This window comes from Aythya marila (assembly GCF_965140915.1).
Source record: "Aythya marila genome assembly, chromosome: 1".
NCBI lineage: Eukaryota > Metazoa > Chordata > Aves > Anseriformes > Anatidae > Aythya > Aythya marila.
This window is the reverse complement of record NC_139042.1, coordinates 53174344-53194013: the sequence shown is the minus strand read 5'-3', so window position 1 is coordinate 53194013 and position 19670 is coordinate 53174344. Positions and strand designations below refer to the sequence as shown.

The following is a 19670-nucleotide window of genomic DNA, read 5'->3' as shown; positions in this document are numbered from 1 at the left end:
ATGTTTTTCAGCCAGCAATAGTGTTATACCCTCTCTGAAGAGAAATCTTCAGAAAGTGCATATCCCTGAAATAAGATAGGGAACAAATCCTTCTGTGTGTGGTACCTGTCAACTTCTTCCAAAAAATGTACCTGAATTGACTAAGAAAGTGAATCAAAAGTTGAGAGGAGAAGTTACTACTAACTTTCCTGTTAATAAATCTCTTTCTCACATTGTTTAAGGTGTGTAGTCTTCACTATGTTTTATGCTGATAGCCTTTTGCAGTGGCATTTCAGTGAGATAATGGGTCCACAAGCAGAAAGGAAAAAATCTTTTTAACTTGTGGTGGTGCAAGTAGGAGATCCCCACCAGTTCCCAGACAGTGAAGAGAATGTACAAGCTTTTTGTAAAAGGGCTGCAACAGTTTTGTTTTTTTTTTTTTTTTTTTTTTTTTTCCATTTCTCTTGCCTTACACAGATGTCGCATTATTATCACAGAATCTTCTGATATTAGAGTACAAATTTAAATCCATGCTGCATTTGTATGACTTTCAAAACAGCAACAAAAATGTTTACCTATCTCTTTCTTGGTTGCAAAGTTATGTGTTAAATTTAAGGAACAGTTGTGGTATTTTTAAATGAAGTTTACAGAAGAGGATTTGTCATTTTCTATAGTAGATAAGCCAACATAAAAATACACATTTATTATACAATCATGAAAGCTTGGATCTCAGAGTTATCACAGCCTCTCTTCAGGATATTTATTAATTTTACACATGGTCACTTGAATTTTTTGTACCTGCCCCGCAAGGCTGCATATGGCAAAGTCCCTAAAACTAGCAGTTGTTTTACATTTGCTGTGGGTATGAACACAGCCACTGAGATTTTAACGTGAAAGTCAGTCTTGTAGTCAAAGCATATTCTACATTTAAGTAAAAGTGTTTTATTTTTTTTTTTTATTAACATTTTTATCAGTTAATTTGAGTTGGAAGGGATCTCAGTCCAACATGTTGCTCAATGCAGGGGGAACTCTGATGTCAGACTACAAAATCTACTTGTCTCAAAAGGCTTTGTGCAATCTGGACAAAACCTACATGCATGGAACCTCACAGCCACTCTGGACGAATGATCCACTGCTTGACTGTATGCCTAGTGGAGACTTTCTCCTTCTTCTCAGACTGAGCTCTTTTTGTTTCAGCTCATACCACCATGCCCCGTTGTGAAGAGCCTCACTGATGACAATGGGAGGGGCAGAAGGCCAGCTTGGCTTAGCAGAAATAAAAGGTTATGGCCATGGGAAGTGAGGTAGGGAAACATAGGTGGACTACAGAAATGCTGTTTGTCATTGTATGGAGAAAATCTGTGTGGCCAAAGCTCAATTAGAGTTGAAGCTGGCTAGTACTATTGGGAAAAAAAAAAAAAAAAAATTTACAATATGACAACAGCAAAAGGAGGACCAGAATTAACATTGGTCATTGGTCCATTACTTGATGAGGATGTTCACCTCACAAATAGGGATGTAGACAAAGCAGAGACATTTAATGCCTTCTTTGCCTCTATCTTCAAAACCAATGATGGGCTCTGGGACCCCAGGAGACCTGAGTTGAAGGATTGTGACTACAGTAATGATAAACTCTCAGTCAACCTCAAACTTGTGCAGGCTTTGCTGCTTCAACTGAATGCACATAAGTCTATGGCAATTTATCCCAAGGTACTCAAAGAGATGGCTGATGCTGTCACAAGGACCTCTCTCAATTGTTTTTCAATGGTCTTGGAAATCTGGAGAAGTCCCAGTTGGCTGGAAGCTGGCAAGTGTTCCAGTTGTCAAGAAAGGCAAGAAAGAAGACTCTGGCAATTACAGATCTGTCAGTCTCATTTCAGTGCCTGATATATTGTGGAGAAGATTATTCTGGGAGTTATTGAAGAACACCTGAAAGACAATGCAGTCACTGTTCACAGGCAACAAAGGTTCACGAGGGGAACGTCCCGTTTAACAAACTTAATTTCCCTCTATGACAAGGTTGCCTACCTAGTTGACCAAGGGAAGTCAGCTGATGTAATATTTTTGGATTTCAGCAAAGCTTTCTGGGTAAAACCTCCATCATACATCTAGAGAAAAAAAAAATAATGCGATGGGTGAAAAATTGGCTGATGTGTCAGGCTCAAAGTGTTACAGTAAAGGGGGTTATATCAGGTTGGTGGCCAGTCACTTAGTGGAGTTCTTCAGAGCTCCATTTTAGGGCCAGTTCTCTTTAATGTTTTCCTAAATGACTTAGATGCGGGAATCAAATGCATACTAATTAAGTTTGCAGATAGTAGTAAATTAGGAGGAGCTGTTGACTCTCTCAAGGGTACAGAGGCCTTGCAGAGAGACTGTGACAAATTAGAGAGCTGGGAAATAAAGTACAATATGAAGCTTAAAAAGAGGAAGTTCTGGGTTCTGCACCTGGGAAGGGGCAAAGATGAATATACATACATATGGGGGGAAGAGAGGGTGGAGAGCAGCCCCACAGAAAGGGATCTGGGAGTTCTGGTCAAGTTGAATACGAGTCAACAGTGTGCCCTGGCAGACAAAGAGGCCAATTGTATCCTGGGATGCAACAAATACGGCATTGCTAGCTGGTCAAAGGAGGTGATTCTCCTGCTCTGCTCCGCGCTGGTGAGACCTCAGATTAAGTACTGTGTGTAGTTATGGGCACTACAACATAAGAAAGACATAAAACTATTAACATCCAAAGGAGGGCTACAAAGATGGTGATGAGTCTAGAGGAAAAGAGGTATGAGGAGCAGCTAAAGTCACTTGGTTTGTTAAGCCTAGAGAGGAAGAAACAGGGAGACTTCATGAGGGGGAATATGTTTCCTCATGATGAGGAACATGGAGGCAGGCATTGATCTCCTCTCTCTGGTGAACCTGATGGGACCTGAAGGAAGGGCATGGAGCTGCATTAGGGGAGGTTTAGGTTGGACATTAGGAAAAAGTTATTTTCTGAGAGAGTGGTCAGACACTGGAACAGGCTTCCCAGGGAAGTGGTCGTGGCAGCAAGTCTGATCAAGGTCAAGGAACATTTGGACAGTGCTCTCAGACATATGGTCTGATTTTTTGGTCGTCTTGTGTAGAGCCAGGAGTTGGACCAATGATTCTTATGGACTCCTTCCAACTCTATTTTATGATTCTATAATTCTACAATAACCTCTCCAAAGGCAGTAAGCACAGCTGTTAGGTGCCCCTGAAGTCACCTTTTTTTCCAGGCTGAATAAGCCCCAGTTGCCCAGCCTGTTATGCCAGGGCAATTATGAATGTCTTGACCACCCTTGTGGCCACCCACTGAACTCATTGTTTTTCTTGCATGGTAGGAATGCAAAACTGAAGTCAGAGTTTTAGATGTACTCTAATAGTGTCACTATTTGTCTATACATAAAACAAAGATGTACTGTATCTTGTGTACTGTATCTTGCACAAACTGCCAAGCACTTTTAAAGAGTTGCTTTCATGTTATAAACAAACACATGTAAAAAAAAAAAAAAAAGACAACAAACACACATACACACAACAACCAGGAGCATTTCTGAGCTATTATCATCTTCAATTGATACTATAACAAGTCAAATTTTATGACTACAGAGCTAATAGTTCTCATTATAGGATCTTAGGATCACTTGGCAGTCTAAAATTCTATCCTTTAAAGAGCTTATGTACCCCAAGTCCAGCGGGTGAGTTGAAGTTATTTCCAGGGTATGTGAGAAGGGAGACACCTGCATGTTATGTGCATTTATATACATACAGAGGGAGAGTGACGTATTGGAAGGCAATTCACACCTTCATCTGGAATTCAGAAATTGTACATACGTTTAGTGATTCACATAGCTTAATGCCTATAGTTTGATCCAAAAAATATAGTAAGTCCTAATGCCTACACGCAACAGTGACATCAGACCTAAGCAGACTCACTTAAATCTTGGCAAACAAGGACATCACTGCTCTTCACAGGGAACCTGGGGCTATAAATATACATGTTCTATTCTGCACACTCATATCTGCCCCTAACCAGGCTAGATGGAATGGGATATCATGCTTATGCTTTGCCATTGTTCAGAAGAAACTGCAAGAATTGGCAGCACCAGAAATAAAGAAAAAGGTGACTGTAGCCCAGGAAGACTCTTGGAAGGAAGAAAATTTGGTTTTAGGTGGGTAACCAGTATCATATATTTCATTCACCAACTTTTAAGCACAAAATGACCCTTCCATGCAGTGTACTACATATAAAATCAGATTCTCACTTGTCAGCTACCTCTCTACATCCATAGCTTTTGAATTTTTAATTGCAAAATATCACATCATACAGGATAAGAAATATTTAGAAGCCAGGTTTCCTCATCATGTTGAGCACCTGAATTGCAGTTTCATTCAGCACTCAGCTGCACCTCTACTTCACCTTCTTGCTGTGATTTAAATGAAGCAAGAGAGTCAGTCCTTTTGACAAACAGGAATGGCTTAAGCTTGTAAATTCTTAAGCAAGAAACTATTGCAAAGGGCAAACATAACAATCATGCATATGCTTACTTTCTAGAAGAGAGTGCTTGGGCATTTTGTTGTCACTTGACCACTTCAGAATTCAGAATATGGTTAAAGTCCAAATACACTACAGACTAGGACTATGAAATAGCCAGATCACAGAACAAATATCTAGTTGGAACAGCAATTCAGAAAATAAATAAATAAATAAATAAATAAATAAATAAATAAATAAATTGAAACACCGTGTAAGAGAAAGTAATTCAGGCATATTTCTAGTACCCAGATGGTTTATTTTTGTGTTTTTCTTTCTTTCTTTTTTTTTTTTCCTTACAGAGCTTTATTTATATGAAGCCCTCAAGGATTATAATTGTCATAAATATTTGCATAGATAAATAGTTAAATATAAAATATATGTGAATCAAATTGTCCTTAGGGAAAGCTCGTGCTCCAGAGGTGTCACTTTTGGTCTATTTTCTCATCAAGAACATGACTAGACATTTCTAACAAAATCCATCCAGTTTCATGATGAATGAATGCTGCGAGGGCTCTGCAGTCCTAACAAACAGCAGCATAAATTTACTTTAAACATTTTAATTCTGATCATGACCATCATCTTTTATGCTAGCTGGTTTTGAATTACTAATGAAAATCACTACCATGCTATAACATTGGTGGATATTGATATTTCATTGTGTCCAAAGGGAAATGCTTTCTAGTCAATATTGCCATAAAATCTTCAGCAGGAATTAAAAACAACTATTATCCTTATTTATAAATTTAGTATGCGTACATCAGCACACTTCCCCACCCCCACTACACCTCCCCCCAGAAAACAAACAAACAAACAAACAAACAAACAAAAAAACACACTAGAAAAACATCACCCCGTTAAAAATATTAATACAAAAAATCAGATTTCACTTTTCTAGTAAGTATGTTTGAAATAAATTCAGGCTTAAGAAACCCTGATTTTAGATTACCTTGGATACTCTGTTTGCAACCTCTCTGCCTACTGTCAGCCCCTGAACAAAGGTCCGTGCAGCAATGAACGCTCTAGTCACTTGAACCTTCAGCTTCCGGGGTACATCTCCAAATGGTTTCAGCTGGTCTGTATACTTGCTTACACACTCCAAGTAGTCCTCAGTAAAGTGATACTGGGGGTTTATAAGCTGGAACATCCGCTCCAGCAGCCGAGCCCAGAAATCATTCAGCATTTCCTCCAAGTTCACATTGCCTCCTGTGTAATACCGCTTCAGTTCTGTGAAGAGATCCTGGAAAACCTCCGAGTTCTGCATGTACAGCGTGCCATATGTCCGGACAAACATGTCATTTAAGGATCTTTCTGCATTCTCAAGAAGTTCTCGGAAAAATTCTGCAGGGAAAACAAGGAGATGTTAGCAAGGAGATATTAGTAAAGCCCAAAGAGTTTTCTGATTACATTCCTACATTACCTTTAGTAAAGTTTGTCCTAATATATTATTACTAGTTCCATTCATTTATTTGGATTAGAAATAGCTTTACTCAGAGGCAAGGAAAAATAAGGTATAGCCTGGATTCCCATTGACTGCCAAGTAGAAAGATGTTGACCCTACAACACTGAACAACAAAAATACACTTAGAATTTCAGTGAGGGTTGGTCCACTTACTATTTGAACATGCCATTCTCAGCCCCTTGTAAAATCCTCCATAGTCAGTATACTAAATCTGTTATGCTAAATGTGAAGTCATTAATATGATAGAAATAAAATAAAATTGTAATATTTTAAATATAGCTAGACAATGATAGGCTCTATTTATCTGAAGTTATTACAGTATAGGAGAACACCACAGAAATAAATCTGAAAATTTATTTCCAAATGTTTTTGAAAGTAATTTGAAAGAGACTTGGCTCTAAATGAGCAGAATTCTATTCAAAGTATTATTTGTCTAGGTAACGCTAAGAAAATGTTAGCACTCTCAATAATCTGCTACTTTACTGAAGCACTGTACTAGAACCCTCCACCAGCTCTGTCACATCCAGACTACTATTTCCAATTTGTGTTAGTTGTTGGTATTGGAATAGCAGACCTTACATTTTTTTTCAAATGCATTTCATACTTTACTGCTTCTGTGCCTCTTATGTACTCAGGTGCATAACATTACCTATTTTTAAGTTTTGGTTTCTGGAAAATATTGTTTTTGGGAACTGAGCCCATGGTATACCAATCACAGCAGAGATCTCTGAAATCTTTCTTTGGGCAGTGGAAATGTGTGATCATCTCTGCTAAGATCCTTAGGCAACTCTAGATCAGCAGGCATAGATGCTTTTGGTGGCATAGTATTCCGTCTTCCTGTAGAGTCCATTTGTCATCCTCCTTAAATCTCCTTTGGAAAAGAGCTCAATGACTGCTGTGGCCCGTAAATGGGGCACTGCATACAATAAGGAAGAGATGGCAATATCCTTGGTAAAACATATATATTTGCTGCTGTTAAATGATTCACACTGATGCAGAAGCAGCCAGCTCTGGGATGCCAGAAACTAAATATGTGGTTGTTGCCCATAGATGCATCCATGTGTGCTATCACTTCTTACAGACTTGGCTAATACTGTAATATGTAAAAACCCTGTAAAAATTACTGTAATGTGTAAAAATATATAGCCCTGCTGTGGCTAAAGAGTCTCATGAAAATGAGGACTATTGCAATGCTAAAGACAGGATGGCAATTAAGAATGCATAAGAAAAAATATACACTAAATTTGGGAATGTGCAACAGTGATCACTTGAAAGAAGAATCAACCAAATGTTATGGACTAGGCTGCATAGACTCCATAAGAAAACAGAGGCTCCTTTTTGGCAGAGATTGTGCAGAGTTGCAGTCTTTGATCTCCCACATAACCGCAAAAGGGTTATCATGAAAATGTATACACAGAACATTGAGAACACACTCACTACATCAAAGCACTTATTTAAATAAAAATATATTTAAATAGATGTATCAATGTCTAAGCTGTCATTAAAATCACAGTTTCTCAGATGGCATACATTCAAATTGGAAAACAATAAGCTTTCACCAAATACTTTATGAAAGAAAAACAAAAACAAACAAACAAAACCAGAACAAAAGCAAACAAACAAACAAAAACAAAAAGCACAAAAAACTCCTTTGTTCTTCTCTGCTGCCAAGTGGAATAACTTGAGCTACACAACATTCAGTAATGAGGTCTTCTGTATCGTTTTTTTCCAAATTATCCACGAATTCTGACAAAGCAGTTTTAGAGAAAAGCAAAACAAAATTGTTTTTCACCCCTTATCCTGACATGTTAATATCCTTGACATCAGACTAATCCTTGCTACTATTTCATACAGTCAGCATTTCTTCCTCTAACAAATAATGTATACTGCCTTTGTTGCTGAATACATCTAATTCTCTATTCATGCACTATGCAAAAAGATGGACGAGAATTTGGGGCTCAAATTAAAATATGTTTTAAGACTGAAGCTAAGCTTTTATGCCAGTGTAATTGAAGGACAACTGTGAAAGACAATCACAAAAACAGTGAATCCAGACCTCTCAAATTCTCTCCCATGATGTTCTGTATGCCAAGAGGCTGCTGTAAGCAATTCATATGCTGGCTTCTTTCTGTCCATAGTTATTATGGGAATCCCACTATTTATCTGAAAAGATTATGCCATTGAGTAAGTCAGTCACAGTGAAGCACAACAGCTTCAGCTGCTGACAGCTCCTCTGGTCTGAGATTGTTAACCTATTATTTCTTTGTGCAGGCATATTATTTAGCAATCTCACAGTCAGTTTGTTGGAAGGCAACCAAACATTTTAGGAAGGGACAGAAATTTATTCTGCACTTGTGCAGCATCTATTACAATGTGGTCCAGGTTGGTTGCAATCTTTATTTATATTGCAATACAAACATTACCAGTAACTCCATAAGCTTAAATTACATTCTTGTCCAAATATGACACCAGACATATGTGTTCTGTGGGAAAGCTAATGTCCTCTGAATAGCAGTACATTTATTTAAGTTTTAGTCTTCTCATAGGTCTCTAGTCTTTGAGAGCTATTGCTTAGAATAAATTATTATGACATAAAAAAGTTAGACCTTTAGTCTTCTGTATGCTTTGATATAAAAGACAGTTTAAGAGTCTGTATCAGTAAACCTATGCAGGATGAGGAAAATAAAGCAGTAACAGCTACAAAATTGGACGTGTTTTCCAGTTTCAGAGAAAAGTCCTGTTGTATTTATTAGAAAAAAAATCTTAATTCCCATCCTGCAAATTGAATGCTGTTGTGAAGGATCACTTGCTTTTTCTGTCAGGAAATCTTCCATACATCAAGAAGGTAGACTGCTTTATGCTGCTCCTGAATAGATACTCTGTCCTGACATAACTGGGCACTTGTCCAGTTACATCAAGAGAAACTGTACCTGCTTCCACAAGGGCTATTTTTTTTCCCATCATATTCATAGTAATTTAAAGATTTTATGTTCATTACAAAGATATTTCATCAACTTGCAGATAGCTTTTGTAAAATAATATTATATTTCAACTCAAAGAACGAAGACAAGAGACATTAGTCATGTTGCTTAATGTGCTTCTGGAAGACACTCAAGTACTAGGTCTGGAGAGGAGGATCTATATATGACAGAGATGAACAGTGTTTTAACATATATATATTGTGATTTTATTTTTTTTTTTCCTGCCAAAATTGGCTGTCATGAGCAGTGCTAATGCTTATTTTAAAATATTTTTTCCTAATTTTAAGTGGTGATTCATTTATATGACAGAATACATCCTGGGTATGTCTTACATTGCAAACACATTTCTATTCAGCTTTCATTTATTAGCCAGAGGGAAGCCCATCCAGGTCTGCTTACGAGGTAGCTCAAAAGGATAACATCTAAGGCACACTGAGCTACAATACATACAACTGAAAAGAAGAGAGAATAATGTGATTTGAAACCATTACATGCTCTATATAGGCTTACATGGTAGGTTTCCAGTCAATTAATAACACTTCCTCTATTTTTTTTTAAAGTTATTTGTACATTTCTGATAGAAGATTGATAATAGCTGGCTCTGGAAGTGAAGTCTGAATTGTTATTAAATCCTTTGTCCATGATAAAATAAGTCGATTACAAAGGAAAAGGACATGATGCATTGCCTAGAGTCCCTTACCAAATGGTAGGTACTGCTCTTATTAAAAATAGGGTCTTCTCAGCTCTCCCACTGCCCTGGAAACTGAAAGCTTTCTCTCTCACTCTATTTTAACATAGGTAATCTGGTGGCATAATTTAATTCAACCTGGGAGCTAGACTAATTCTGAAGTGATGACTACTTGTCACCACATCTGTGGATCAGGACTGGGGATGATACTGCAACATGACACAGTGTAATAACTGCCTTCAACAAAATATAATCACAACCACCTAGAGGAAATAATTAGATAAACAAAGTTGTATTATGTTGGAGCTGATGTTCTGTGATCATTCCCGGCCTAAAAAGCTCCCTTCATTTTCTTTTTCTTTTCCATCGGTAATAGAAGCAAAAGCAACACCTAACTGCAGGACAAGATGCAAAGCTGGAAATAATTTGTTGGCCAATTCCTGAAAACAAAAAGATATGCAAAAAGAAAGGATTAGGACTAAAAATACTAAAAGATGATTTCATTTATTTATTATATACTCTGCCCATTTTTCCTCTTTAACAGGACTTTTCTTGTTAGCATCTTGTACACTTGACAACAAGTATCACTGCTACCTGAGAAAATGCAGCACAGCTACTTTTCAGACACTCTGGACAGAGATTTTTTTGATGTGATTTTTCATCATTTTTATGGAAAATGTTGGATAGGGTAAAATACTGAATTCACCCATCACTGACTAACCCCACCCATACAATATACAGATGGTTTCCCATTATGGTCTTGTTCTGCCAGTGGGCATTGATTTTCAAATTGCTCACAAATTCTAGTGATCCACCATTTACTGTGAAGATGGTGCACCTACAGTATATGGAATTTAGGTACCTAAATTCATTGGACACCTTTGAACACATCTAATGATATGACTGATGGTAAGAAGGATATTTGAATTCATGTAAGCTGACTGCCTCTTTGAATAAAATATGTTCTTTATGTGTAGGTACTTACGTTAATGATAGTCAACAACCAAGTCAACATACAGTCAACTCCTTTTCTTCAATGCCTTATTTTTTTTCTCTTTATTTGTTCATGAAGAAAAAAAAAATGTTCTAGTGAACTTTTCATCTTTCTACAGGATTCTTGAAAAGGCTTTTTTATTTTTTTAAACAAAACCAACCAAACCAATCAACCAAACAAGCAAAAAACATATAGATATTTCACAGTGGTGTCATTTAGTGAAAATTGAGATTTATCTGATTAAAACTGTAGTGAAATTAGCCTAAATAGTTTCCATATGTGTAAATAGTTTATGTGTGGGTTTTTCTTCCATATTTCAACTATTTATTTTAGGTTTCCAGAGATTTTTTTTTTTTTTCTAACAATACCTAACCTTACAAAACAAAAAGAACTCAATTTAACTTTGTGATTGAGAAAAAATTGCTGTAAGGAAAATACTTACAGCAGATCATTTTTCCCCTTATTTTTGACAGTACATTTATATTTATATTCAAGAGCGAACAAATTGTATGCATGACGCTACCAGTACATTGGTATTACTTTTTAGTGAGTTTGAATAACTAATTTTAAATGTTGTTATAGCTTTGACCTTCAGAAACACTCAACACTCACAACTGGGAAACAAATTTCAGCTTCCATTAGGAACAACAAATGCTGCAATGTTATGAGGTCCGCTGTTTTTTTCTCATTTTTTTAACTCATTTAGAATATATAAATATAATATCTTAGGCTAAGAAAGAGAGGTCAGATAATTAAATGTGTCCTATAACTGCAAATTTCAGAATAGATGACTTACATCCTCTACCTATGTCTTGGGTAAAATCACATATGTATGAAATGATTTAGCTGCTAATGGATGTTGATACCTATTCTAGATGGTCCCATCCCTCTAAATATAATGAGATTATGAAATCTTTTGGACACTACTAACATTTTTCGAAGCCAGTACAATCTCAAAGGTAATGAGTGAAGATGGTGGTCTCTCTCCCTTCTTTAATTCCTCCATCTCTCAGACTACTACAAGACCTTATAATAGACAGCAGTTCACAGAGATCTTTTCCCCTGTTTCCTGCCCAAAGTCCATGATTTCTTTCCTGCTATGTTATCTAGTTTCTGCTGCTGACCCCTCTGCAAAATTGAGGCAAGGAAGAAAGGAGACCCAGAGAAAGAGGAGAACACCTCTTTCCACACACTCCATCCTCATCCGCTCCCTACTCCTTACATGGAGACGAAGTAAACAGCACTGCCCTGTGCTAAGATAAGGGACAAGAGAGTGGGGAGAAAACATAAACACATGTGTCCTGGGCTGGGTTAGACAAGTTAGACCAGGCAAATGGGAAAAAATGATGGATGCTATTTACACACGAAAGCATTATCTAAATGTGAACCTAATCTAATAATTGAAGGCATTGCTTAACATCAATATAGAAAGAAGTTTTTGTACAAATGAACATTAATACGCAGTTAAGCATCTGTTATCTATTCAAAGCGGATTACATGCATTGATAAAGGCTTATAAACCTTTATTCTGCAACTCTGAAGTCAATGAGAACATTATCGAGAACTTCAGAGGGTGCTGGTGCAGCCTTTACATGCTGAACTCACCGTTCCTTCCCTGCAAGAGTTCATTTATTAACACCTTTAGCGTGTCTAAGAAGGAAACTTGATCAGTCTGTTGATTCTACATTGACAGTCTTGCAATTAGGTGAAACCTGTCACTTTCACTTGAAAATGTGAAATTAGATGTTAAAATATACTTTTAAAAATATTTACTATAATCTCAATTCATATTTTGTTGCATCCGGTACTTGATGTTGATGATATATATACTTCATAATACACACAAAACCTGAAATTACCAGCCTCTCAAGGAATTTCTTGAGCTTATAGTGATAACCAAGAAAGAAAATGCTAGGAATAAAAAGAAAGCAAAGAGAGCTTTTCATATATTTTTATACATAGTAATAACTGTCCCTGATGGTTCTACTTTCATTATCAAACAGAAAATGCCCAAGTGAGGTACTCATAAAATGTAAGCAAAGTGTCATATGGCATTAGAAGGCCAACTTCTAGAATATTTATGAGTGAACATTTAAACACTTATAGCAGTACTATTGTCATGAATATCCATGACCAAAGACAGATATGTAGCATTTCATGGACATCTGTGAATTTCAGAATGATGAATTTTAGATCATATGTTCTTAAAAATGCATATTGCCTCATGAAAAAATCATGAGTTACCACAGGTTGTTCTGAAAAAAACATTTAAAGTTTTCATGAAAATGATACTAACAATATATAAACTATGGGACTCTGTGCAACAATTGTTTTAAAATATAGAGCCTATTCTGTTTTTCTCTATGCACCACTAGAGGCTATTAAATATCCAGTTCAATAGTTAGGGAGATTTACCATCCAACATTTTGTATGAAAATTCTTTGCCACATCTATAATCTACAACAATCTCTTCAATATATTAGATTTTTTATTTTCTTTTTTATACAGAGAAGTGTAAGGTGGACTAAAAGACACTGGGAAAAATTAACAAATTGCCTTGGTCCAAGTCAGATAAAACTGATCTATGACAGAAAAATTTATATATTCTGTCTGAAGAAGGAAAACAAACAAACACAAACATTATTATTATTATTATTATTATTTTAAGCAGCAGGTCCCAAAACAGAGATGATATTTGTTACTATTAGAAAATTCTGTGCTGTTTTAGAAAATTCTGGTCAGGTGTTGTTCTGGGAAGCAATGGGGCACCGATACCTCTGAATGCCTTCATGTCTCTTTTCAGAGTAGACAGCTTGACTAAGGGAAGGATTCATTCACATGGAAGAAGGTTGTGGCTGGCCAGAGGAAAATACTGTAATCTTATTGACTTTTATATACAGTGAGATGACTAACCACAACCTGACAACAGTGATGCTTTGGAAATGGGTTTCAGAGGCAGAAATCTCAACCTGAACTTCAGCACATATGGAAACAAGAAGGGCTTCTTCTTTTCTTTTAGAATACTGTCTTCATTGTTTCTTTCTCCCATTTCAAAATAAACTACTGTAAAAAGTTGTCATTGAGGAGTTTGAAAACCTACTCTTGTGCCTTATTTGGTTTTTAGAGGCTCATATTCACAATTCATCGATGTGCCCTTCTCTGTTCACAAACGAGAAGGGTTGTTTTCTGAAAGCATGTATATCTATTAGGTAATATATCCAGTAGGAAGTGCAGTTCCTGAATCCCAGTGAAGAAAGACAGGCATCACACAGCTCAGATTTGGTGCAACATGGTATATTTAAAATTAGAACTGCAGCTACTTTCAAGTCAAACTTGCAAGTGCAGACAGCTGAGAAATACTTACATAGTTTTATTTTTGCAACTGCTGTAAATCTATTGCAGTTCTCCTTTTCATCTGAATTCACTTTTCTCCCTCTTTGAAAAAAAAAAGTTTTAATATTTATAAAAAAATCAGTACATTACATCAAAAACATCTAAGATGAGAAGCTTGAGACAGATAATAGTGCAATAACTGAAGAGACTTCTATTTGAGCAACCTGACAGAAGCCTGACATAAGATCAGTTTGGTTTGACTTCCTATTGAAATTATTATATATCTACAATCAATTTTGTATATAAGCCTGAAGTTTAAGATGTAATGAAGTCATGTTGATAGCTTTTCCAGAGACTTCTAAGTGCAGCTAATAACAGCTGTTGCAGTTTTACAGTGCTAATGAAAAAGATAAAAACACCTTCAAGACAATTTACTTATTATCTTACCCCATCTCCCCACATCCACACTCAAAGGAACCCTGTGCACCATTAAGGCCAAGTAGTATGAAATAGAAACTGGTTAACCTGGTTGTTTTTTGACTATTTGGACGCTGCGCTCGATATTATTTGTTACTTTAACAATGCAGAGATATTACTGAATTTCTTGCTTGTAAATTGAGCTACATGGTCAAACCTCACTTTAGTGGCAAATTTTCTTTTCCTTTTATAACATCAAACTAAGTTAACTTAAATGTCAAGAAATCAAATGTGCTCTATTTGTTAGAGCGATGATTTTCTTCATTTTTATTTTTATTTTTTCCTAAAGCAGTAGTATGGCCAACATATGTTATGTTGTACCAGAAGTTTATCCTAAAAATTAGCTTTGGGCAATCCAAACTTATATATGTGACTTAAAACAAGGCAATGCATAATATCTCAGGTTAATGATAGGGTCAAGGATTAAGGTTCGGGGTAACACAATTGGCTTCAAATATATATAAATATTATAAATGTAGGAAAACATATAAATGTAGGAAAATATATATTTAATATATATTATAATATATTTATATTATATTATATAATAATATAATATTATATATTTATATAATAATTAATACAATATATTATTATATAATAATTTATATAATATTATATATTATATAATATATATTTATATATTATATTATATTATATATAATATGTTATATTATATAATAATATAATATATTTTGGAAGAAAATAGTCTTTCAGATCCTGAATCTGCATTCATCTACTGTTAGAAAGACCTTTGATCCCCTATGGAGATCTGTGAAGTCAATAATCCTTCCTACCTAAATGTTTCAAAGATCAGGGATTAGAAAACAAAGTTTGTATTTGAATGGCTTTAATGTGAACACAAGCCTTCATCTGCAGACACCAATTCACTGGATCAAGGTGATATTTGATTGATTTTTATCTGATCAACCATCTTGACAGAAACCTCTTTTCTTCCTAAGAGAGCATCTACTGGGAAAGCTTTCCAGTCAGAAGGAAACCTAGATGTATGATATAGTACAATGAACTGAATAAACAATCTTCGCAGGATCGGTATATATTTAGGGCTATCATAGATTTCAAACAATATAATCTGCTTTAATTTTAAGGCTACATAGAAGGGGCGTTAACATTTCAGGGCAATTTTATTTGAGGAATTTTTCCCATTTATTAGCTGCTGTATGGGACACAAAGTTTCTGTCTAAATGGACATGTGACATATAGTGATACCAAAGATTTGTGTTTCTATGCTGTTCTGCTGATCAGCTGCTGGATCTTTTAGACAAATCAAAAAGAATATTTAATTGAACTAAACAAATGAACAGTAGCTTTGACTCTGCTATGGTCTTGCAATGAAAAGAAGTGGGTTGGTTCAGAAGGAACTGGAAGATATGGAATCTTTTTCCGGATTTATCTATGTATCTATTTATTTATTTATTTTTGTCTTTGCACAACAGTTACTAAACTTCCCAGCCTTCTACTATTTACTGCTTTTTCCATCTGCTCTGCAATCTTGAGTCTGAATTGCCTACACACTCTAATTTACAGTCTTCATCCATCTCTCAGAGAGATGTAATTCTTCATGTTACATGTTTTTTATCTGACAGATTGACGGGGAATCTAGGCATAGGCCATATTTTCTTCACTGGTGTCTAACACTTCCTCCTGAGTCTAGTGGAGTAGAGACTATGGGTCACTTTTGGTGGTGAAGTCTTTCCATTTAGTGCTAAACACTATTTCTTTGAGCAATATTCTAGTATTTCTCCAGCTACTTCAAACATAACCGTAACACTGTGTCACTTTTGAGCTGAAGCTCCCACTGACTGTTCTCATTTAAATCTTTCCAGCTCAGAGTGACAGTCCTTGAAGATAAGGAGGAACAAGCTGGAAAGCTGATCAGTTCTATTGAACAGCAGGTGCTGAAGGGTCCTCGGTGATCCATGCTGAAAAGACATCTTATATTTGACTTTTTGTACTATACTACCACAGATGCTTTCAAATGTGGGAGAATAAACAAGCACAAAACTGGCAGTACAGATGAAACAGGAAAGAGAAAGCTGGAGATAACAAAAAGAATGTGAAAGAAAGAAAAACACAGAAATGACAACTGGATAAAAGGGATAAGGATGAGTTAAACTTCAGTTTTCCAGTGGTTCATGAGATACAGTCTCACAATGCCAACAAAACTCAGTTAACACACTTCAAGAATGTGGGTTCCCACTGTCTATCTTCTGAAGTTGTTAGGTGATATACACCCAAGGCTATACATCACTTCAACTCCATGTACCTGACTTAGGAACTTCAGTGTGAAGCCTTGCTCTACCTCTGTCTTTATGTACCCATGCGAAGAAAAAAGAGGTTTCCAGTCAGGAGCCTGGCTTTGGCTTTGAAACGGGGGCTCCTATTCACATCCTGCAGGAGCCTGTCTCTTCCTGTCAACTAGACTGGATCAGTACTAGTATTTTCTTTTAATATACATGTAAGTATGTGCTTTATTTCTTGCTAAGGTGATTTTAGTGTTTCCACTACTGTATTATCAGATAGTCTAATATTTTAACAGTCTGGTGCAATAGGAAAAAAAAAAATTAAGAGATGATAGTAATTTTTTTCTCCTGTAACTTCTTTATTTGTTTTGCAAATTTATATATACTTAGTCATTTGGGAGAATCATTCAGCCATATGACACAATAAGGGGAAGATATCTCAGCACAGCTAGCAAAAATGGGTATTTCTTTGAAATGGTCACAACAAAGAATATACCTTCTGGATTTTAATTGAGACAGCACACTTCAGGAATGAAGACCAAAATAACTGTAAAAAGATATTTGAGTTCATACTAAAAAAAATGACAACTTCTGTAAAATTGAAAAATTATGTGTGTTACCTACTAGGCAACACTAATTGCACTGTTTCTTTTCCATAATAAGAAACATCAGCAGCAGTACATCACACTTTTATGCAGCCTAGGTGGTCTTATACTTTAAGTACTTCTACATTTACAAGCCATATAACTAAAAATGTGTTCCCAATAGGCGATTTTTACATTAGAGTTTAGCATTAAATTATATTTCTCATTCAACCCATTATCTAGGAAATATTCTCCACTTTCACTGAGAAAACATTATTTTATTAGTCACTTATTCCTCTCTTGTACAGACCAGATGTTCATTCATACTTGCCCCTAATGTGTATATATAATATATTTCAACTGACTTCTTTTGTTTAATGTTACTACAATTGCAAAAGATGCAAGTCATGAAGTCATGAAGTCATGAAGTGTTTTAGGTAGTTACAAAGACATGTATGCCTTACTTGTGTTAGTATAATATAGTAAACATTAGTAAAGTACCTGAAAATGTTACTGTAGAAAATATTGAAAAAACTTTGTTGATTACAAACAGAAGATTTTGTCTTGGAAACAAGAGTTGTATAGGAATTTTTCATAAAACTATAAATACCCTGGATTTTGTTACTGTTGTTATTACCTATTTTTGCTGTAAAATTCACAGAATTACAGAGTCACATGATTGGTAGTTGTTAGAGGGGACCTATGGGGGTCACTTGGTCTAATCCCCCTGCTCAAGTAGGAACACCTAGAGCACACTGAAGATCTTCAAGGAGGAGACCCCACAACCTCTCTAGGCAACCTGTGCCAGTGCTCCATCAGAAGTGCTGCCTGATGGTCAGAGGGGGCCTCCTGTGTTCCAGTTTGTGCCCATTGCCTCTTGTTCTGTTACTGATCACTCCTAAAAAGAGCCTGTTTCTGTCCTCTTTACACTTTTCCTTCAGGTATTTGTATACAGTGATGAGATCCTCCCTGACCCTTTTCTGCAGGCTAAATTATCCCAACTTTCTTGGCCTTTTCTCATAGATAATCCAGTTCCTTTGTCCTCTTTTAAATATTTTCACTAATTATGAGAAGCCATCAAAGTTTGTACATTCTGTCACAGGCTCTGATTTAGTCTGATTTAGCTGGAAATTGTAATTTCTTATACTCTGAGCATCAGTATGATCTATTGCAAATTGAGATTTATTTTGGTATTGTTTCACTTTTTTATGTGGGTGTGCCTAAACTGTTGCAACTTACCTCGAATTAAGCTGGTTTCTACTTTGCATACAACCATTTTGGGGGACACTGTTGTGGGGGTATACTACAGGTCACCAGATCAGGAGGAAGAGGTCGATGAGGCCTTCTATAAGCAGCTGGTAGTAGCCTCACGATCACGGGTGCTGGTTCTCATGGGGGACTTCAATTTTCTGGACATCTGTTGGGTAAACAACTCAGCCAGGCATGCACAGTCCAAATGGTTCCGACAATGCATTGAAGACAATATTCTGACACAGGTGGTGGAGAAGCCGATGAGGAGGGGGGTGCTCCTGGACATTACCAACAGGGATGGGCTTATTAGGGATGTGAAGGTCAGGGGCAGCTTGGGATGCAGTGACCATGAGATGGTGGAGTTCAAGATGGAACTTGGTGGAAGAAGTAAAGCTAAAAGCAGGATTGCAACCCTGGACTTTCAGAGAGCCAACTTCGACCTCTTCCAGGACCTGCTTGGGAGTATCTCATAGACTAAGTTGCTAGAAGGCAAGGGTGCATGTGAGAGCTGGGCTACATTTAAACAGCACTTCTTCCAAGCTCAGGATCGGTGCATCCCTAAGAGCAGGAAATCAGGGAAGCGGGGGCAGGAAACCTGTGTGAATGAGCAAGGAGCTCATTGACAAAATCAAAAGGAAGAGGAAGACTTATGAAATGTGGAAAAAGGGCCTGTCCTCTTGGGAGGAGTATAGGAGTGTTGTCAGGGCGTGGAGGGACGCGACAAGGAAGGCTAAAGCCCACCTAGAGATGAGGCTTGCAAAAGAGATAAAAGATAATAAGTTTTTTTTTTTTAAAGTATGTAAACTGTAAAAGGAAGACCAGGGAAAATGTGGGTCCTTGCTAAATGAGGGGGGGGGTGGCCTGGTAATGGGAGACACTGAGAAGGTGGAGATACTGCATGTTTTCTTTGTTTCAGTCTCTGCTTCAAGGACTCTCCCCCGGGACTTCTCGACCCTGGAGGCAGGAGAAAGAGTCTGGGAAATGGAGATCTCCCCCCTTGTTGACAAGGGAGTGGTTCGGGAGCATCTGAGTGGGCTCAACGCACACAAATGCATGGGTCACGATAGGATGCATCCGCTTGTGCTAAGGGAGTTGGCAGAGGTGATCTCTG

The 19670-nt window shown here is 36.7% G+C and overlaps 1 protein-coding gene across 1 annotated transcript in view; it reads right to left on the bottom strand.

Moving 5' to 3' along the window:
• GPC6 (glypican 6) overlaps positions 1 to 19670 on the bottom strand; it is a gene marked incomplete at both ends in the record, with an annotated part of 807337 nt that overhangs the window by 351794 nt on the left and 435873 nt on the right. The window contains one exon of the mRNA XM_082782952.1: positions 5475 to 5866. Coding sequence (XP_082639078.1) covers positions 5475 to 5866 — 392 coding nt within the window. The remainder of the gene's footprint in view (positions 1 to 5474; positions 5867 to 19670) is intronic.